Source organism: Typopeltis vanoorti, chromosome 15, assembly GCF_054136105.1.
Source record: "Typopeltis vanoorti isolate ZY-2024b chromosome 15, IOZ_Tvanoo_1.0, whole genome shotgun sequence".
NCBI classification, from domain to species: domain Eukaryota; kingdom Metazoa; phylum Arthropoda; class Arachnida; order Uropygi; family Thelyphonidae; genus Typopeltis; species Typopeltis vanoorti.
This window is the reverse complement of record NC_143563.1, coordinates 70,644,752-70,650,751: the sequence shown is the minus strand read 5'-3', so window position 1 is coordinate 70,650,751 and position 6,000 is coordinate 70,644,752. Positions and strand designations below refer to the sequence as shown.

The following is a 6,000-nucleotide window of genomic DNA, read 5'->3' as shown; positions in this document are numbered from 1 at the left end:
GAGACATGAGCAAACATACATATGATGATTCATGACTCATTATTTGATCCATCTTCTAAATGTAGTTAAAAATCTATCTCCCTGACAATATCCATCTAATGTTGGATGAAATATTGGAGTTTTTGAATAAATCCTATATAATTTTTGTTACATGTGTAAACTGCAAAACTTTAATAATCACTATTCTGGTTCATTGACTGGCTGTTCATATTACCCCCCCCCCTCCCTCCCACCAATGGTGCCTGAATTTCAAGCTAGTCATGTTTTTGGAATAAAAATCCAACTTTTGAAAAAAAATGACAAAAGTCAGATATTTTCAGAAAACATTTACTTATATCAAGATTTCACCACATTTGTAAAGCTGTCATACTCAAGATCCTTATACAGCTTTATTAGAAGTGCAACCCCTTTGCAGTTTCTATTATTAACTTTGCAAAGGTGTAAAATAAACTGTATTAATTTGTTGAAACAAACATTAACTGATGTTGAAAACATTGAAACAAAATAATGTTAAAAAATATGAAGATATTCTGGATGTCTGGAGTAATTACTTTAAAAATTTATCACATGCAATAAGTAGTAACAAAGTGATATCAAATTATCAAGCAAAATGATATCAATAGTACATCAATAAAAGGCATCAGAAATATGAAACATGTTAAGGGAGCTGGAGTAACTGATGTTCAACTAGAATTCTCAAATATGGAGGTATAAAAGTTTTACAGTAGCAATCCTGATACATACTAACCAGAAAGTCTAATCAAATGATCAAATTCCAGATAAATGGAGAAGAGTTCTCATAGTACCCATCTATAAAAAATGAAAATACTGTGAAACTTACCAAGTAATCTCCCTACTGAGTGTTTCAGGTAATCATATTTGGGGGAAAAAAAGTTAAGAAAAGTTGTGGACATGAGGAATAGCAAGCTGAGGTCAGGAAGTTGTTAGGATCGATTTTTATTTTAAGACAAATCATTAAGAAATAACAAGGATCTGTATTTAAGTTTTGTAGATTTGGAAAAGCATTTAATACGGTGTCAAGAGTAAAGCTCTTCAATGTGCTGCAGTTATATGATTTAAATGGAGCATTATAGAGTGCAACATATAGCCTATATATGGACAAACTAAACTGAATAACTACTGTAACAATTTCGGTATGAAAAATAATAGCAATAAAAAAAAACTATGAAAATAGGAATATGGAAAACGTTGACTGCATTCTCAAAGCAGACCTACAGAAGTAAAAAACATTAGCTACAGCAACAATTTTAGTGAAGATGGCAATGAAATATGGAAACATAACAGAGTAAGCAAATAAGAGAGAAATTAGCCAAAACACTAAACCAGCACTATAAAAGACAATCTTTCAAACCAATTTTAACTTATGAATATCTGAAAGATACATGGGGAGGGGGGGGGAAGCAGTCCCAAAGATGGAGGAAAAAAAAAAAAACCTAAAGCAAGCAAGCAATCATGCTGACTAATATGTGATAAGGAACTGACTGGGAAGGTGTATCTCAAAAGGATGAAGCTCTTGAGTTCATATCTGTTTCACCAACACAGATTATTGCATATATTCTCTGTGCATTTTCCAAACAATTAAACTCTGACATTTTTCATCATTCATATAATCATCTGGATTACAAAAAAGGTCTGATTGAAGTCCTTTAATGCTAAAGTAATATAGGAAATGTGTGGAAATGAGTCTGAGAGAAGTAAAGAGGAAATTCAGAAAGTACATCTTCTAGCTTCTGCCAAATATGATTTTGGATTAATTAACTACACTTTTAATTCCTGAGAATATTTGGTCACTAATTACTCCAAGGAAACCTTGAGTTAATTATAATTAAGTGTTAAGATAAAAATAGTAGATGATCAAAAGATCAACTGATAGATCAGAGTAAAAAAATTGGTCATCAGTAAAAACTAGTTTAGATGTTCTGTAGTATGATTGAATACCAAAGTGGAATCAGTAGATCTATATAAAAAAAAAAAAAAAAAAGGAAAAAATTCTGTTACTAGCCCCAACTGCTATGTAAAGTGAGGAGCTGATTTAATGGTTGAGTTTCATAATTTCTTGTGTGATACTCTGGTTGTTCCACCAATCTATAAAATCCATCACTGTCAAAAATTATATGTTTGTAGTTAGCTCATAACCAGACAGCAGTTAATTATAATTAACTGCTGTCTGGTTATGAGTTTAATCTCAAAAACTAAGATGCACTTAAGAATATTATTAGTCTTTCTGCTGCATGAAAAGCCTTCTGCGCTTTTTTACTAAATGTTTTGATTTAGTAAAAATCAAAATTATCTGTTATGGTTCCTCATACACTTCTGATGCAGATTCTGAATGTAATTATAGGATGTAAAGAAGAAATTTTAAATTCATGAAATACCTGTTAGAAAAGCATGGAATGTGAGGGAACAGTAAACAAAGATTTAAAGTTTGGGATTTGGACTTCAATCTGACGATGATACACAAAAATTCTTAAAACTGGAAGGATTACCTGAAAAACCAACAGAATGGCAGTGTAAAAAATGTATTTCCTTAATTATTCAATTTATCACAGTGTTAAATGAAAGCCTTCCATCCTGACACAAACGTAGACTTAAATAAAAATGAAAAAGTTTCGAATCCTGGAGCTCAGCTGTAAAATCTGAAGAAAACATTAATTGATTCAGTGAAGAACATATGTGGTGTATTTGAATTACTGACTGGAAATGTGCAAGTCAAACTGGAGACTGTCTTCTTGAATACAACTTGAAGACAGGTTGCATTCTTGATAACAGCTCTTAGTTTGAGAAAAGTCAACTTTCATTTCTTGGGTTTTGGCTTCAAAGTAAAAATATAAATGAAATAAGACTCCTACATAAGTACATAAAAATTCAGTTTGCATCTGTACTTACAGTAATCTCTCAAATATTCAACTGCATTGAGAAATCAATTTGCTGATTAGTTAACTGAAAATATGGTTAGCTCAAGATTTCATTATTTGAATACCAGATAATGAGCAATCATTGTATTGTGTTCAACATGTATATAAAAATATGGTTATTACATACAGTGAATTTTCATGAATTTCTTTAGAATCAGTTTTAATAACATTGATGATTTACTTTTCTAAATGATTAAACACCTGCCAAATCACTCAAAAGGTTTGATCAGTTATCAGTTCTAGACCATTAAGCATATAAAAATTTCACCTATATTAAATGCAAACTTTTGAATATAGAATATTGTGGAAGACATACAAGCAAAGCATCCATTGAAACTGCATGTTAAATGAGTTGATAATGCAAAAAATTATTAAAACACTGTCTGGAATGTCTGTCATGTATCAAATTAAAATAGACATTCACAAAATATGAATACAGAATAATTTACCTGGATTCTGATCTATCAGTTTACATGTAATTTGATAATGTGATTATTATAATTACATATCTCATGACACTAGACCACCACTTATTTAAAATCATGAGTAATACTATTTTTTTTTTCTTTAACAGCCTTTGTTTATGAATCTCAAATTCATATACATCAAAAATCATAAATCAGTAAAATCATACATCAAAACAAATTTTCTACAACTAGGATATGTATAAAAATATATTTACTAATACATTTATAGATGGCATTTAGATCTCATGACCAAATTTAAGAATCTATCACAGTCTATTCCTAGTTTTAAATTAAAAATAAAGAGCCTTTACCTGAGAAAGAGATCACTAAATGAAAATTCATACAGGCTTTGTATACAATGTAATCAATAAATATTGTCAATAAATAAAAATATATTTAAATAAAAAAAAATCCTATATACTCACCATTATCCTTAGATCAATTATCACATTTAAATAACATCAAAATTTGAAAAACAGAATTATACATAAAAGCTTATATAAGATTCTACAGCTCATAAAAGCATTCAACTATTTTTCAAAAATAAAAAAAAAAAAGGTTGAGAAAAATTATATTGATATTTATAATTAATCCATGCATAAAATGAGCTTGCTTTTACTCCATCACATAAATCTTTTAATAATTTAGTATTTTTATTTTATAAAAAATGTATTTTCTTTATAAATACTATATTGAGGGTCATCTAACTTCATTTCTGCTTGTTCAATGTCTAACTTGATTTCCACTATCAATTCATCTGAGAAAAAAAAAAGAAAACACATATGAATATTAGGCTAAATTAAATAAAACATCAAAGTAAAATTATAAATAAGGAAATTTCAAATTTATATATTTCTTTACACAAACAAAAAAGTTAAAAAAAAGTGTAGGTATGGATATTCTGTATTACATGAGTTATCCAGCAGCAAAGCAGTGATAGAAAATATCAAGAAGGAACATAAAGCATATATTTCAAGTAGTGAAAGTAGAAAATACCATTCACAATCTAAAATGCTTAAATGAGGAGGTGGGAATAACATATCAACATTGGCTATGCCACATAATTCAAAGTGAGAAAGTCTGATCCCATCTGACAGGATCAGAGCTCACATTATACAAACTTATAAAAAGGGGAATAAAATATTGAGAATTCTACAAGAATTTCATTACTGAGTATCCAAGACAATAACAATGCATGTACACTCGAGAAGAGATAACAGAAATTATTAACAAGTAAACACAGTGAAGAACAATCTGGGTTCAGACTATGGATTAGAGATTATTAGGATGAGACCTTTACTTTAAGAGATACTGTTGAGAAACAGTATCTCTTAAAGTAAAGTGTAAGCAAAGTATCTCTTAAAATTATAGGGTCACATATAGCTTACACTTAAACTATCACTTATAAGTGAAGGATACCCGGGAAGATGGCTTGCTTGCTGAAATAAATAATCATTCTAAGATCCATAATCATCTGAGATAAGCATGGATCAGATACTACAAACCAGATTCAAGAACAGTTGTGTGTTTAGAAACAAAAACTATATAAAACATGGCAATACCTGTATTAAAGGAGATACATACAGGTAACTTTTCTAGATTTTAAAAAGACATTTAACAGAATATCACAACATAACATATTATTGAAATTGAAAGAGTGAAGATAAGGATGAATTGATTGGTAGCAGGGATATGGGAATGGCTGACTGATAGATGGTAGTAATTAGATGAGCAAAGGAGATCAACAGTGTACTACAGAGATTTTAGGCAGCTGCAGTTGTTCCATTTATATACTAATGCTGCTGCTGTTCCAAGATTCAAGGAAAGATGTTCATTTATTGGCAGATGATGCTAAACTGGGGGAGTGATAGCAGATAATTCCGATGTTGTGTTGCTACATGCAGATGGGTGATGAGTGCACTAAAATGAGGTTAAAGAATGGTTTGGATTTTATAACATGAGTAGCCAAGATCATATACATGTTTACAGTTTAAACAGTATGCAAAGTAAAATACATACGTAAACATGTTAAAGAAATGAACAATGCAATATAGATATAAAATAAATTTCTGACTATAAATTAAAGATGCCAAGAAATTATATTCTTGTTTTAATTCTTTATCCAAGTGTAAGCAAAAGTTTGCACATGAAGTATCTTAATGTGCAAATAGATAAAAGATTAAACGAAGAATATATTTCTTGTCATCTTTAATTTATATTATAACCAAGTGAAAGAAATTCAAAATTTCTGATGATGTAATTATACAAGTTTCTGTATGAAAAAGTTAAAAATTGCATATGCCCTGCCTGTACAAGAGAATCTACCTGAGTGTATATGGTTCATCCAGAGTATAGTAAAACATTATTGATAAATTCCATTCTGTAATAAAGTGAATGATGTATAGTTAGATGACCACTACAATACTTATACACAGATGGGTGACCCACAAAACAGTGTGTGCAAGATGTTGTGACTTATGCACAGCTTAGAGAACAACTTCCTTTCTTCGGATACTACCAATGTTTAACTTAGGCTTGACTAATGTTATTTATTTATTATAAATAACATTAGTCTCTCCCCCCCCCCCCCACTTCTC

The 6,000-nt window shown here is 29.9% G+C and overlaps 1 protein-coding gene across 1 annotated transcript in view; it reads right to left on the bottom strand.

Annotated features, from left to right (window-relative positions):
* Positions 1 to 248: 248 nt before the first annotated feature.
* Positions 249 to 6,000, bottom strand: part of Rfk (Riboflavin kinase) — a 42,333-nt gene continuing 36,581 nt past the window's right edge. The window contains exon 4 of the mRNA XM_090404673.1: positions 249 to 4,160. Within this exon, the coding sequence (XP_090260799.1) occupies positions 4,057 to 4,160 (104 nt within the window). The 3' untranslated portion in view covers positions 249 to 4,056. The remainder of the gene's footprint in view (positions 4,161 to 6,000) is intronic.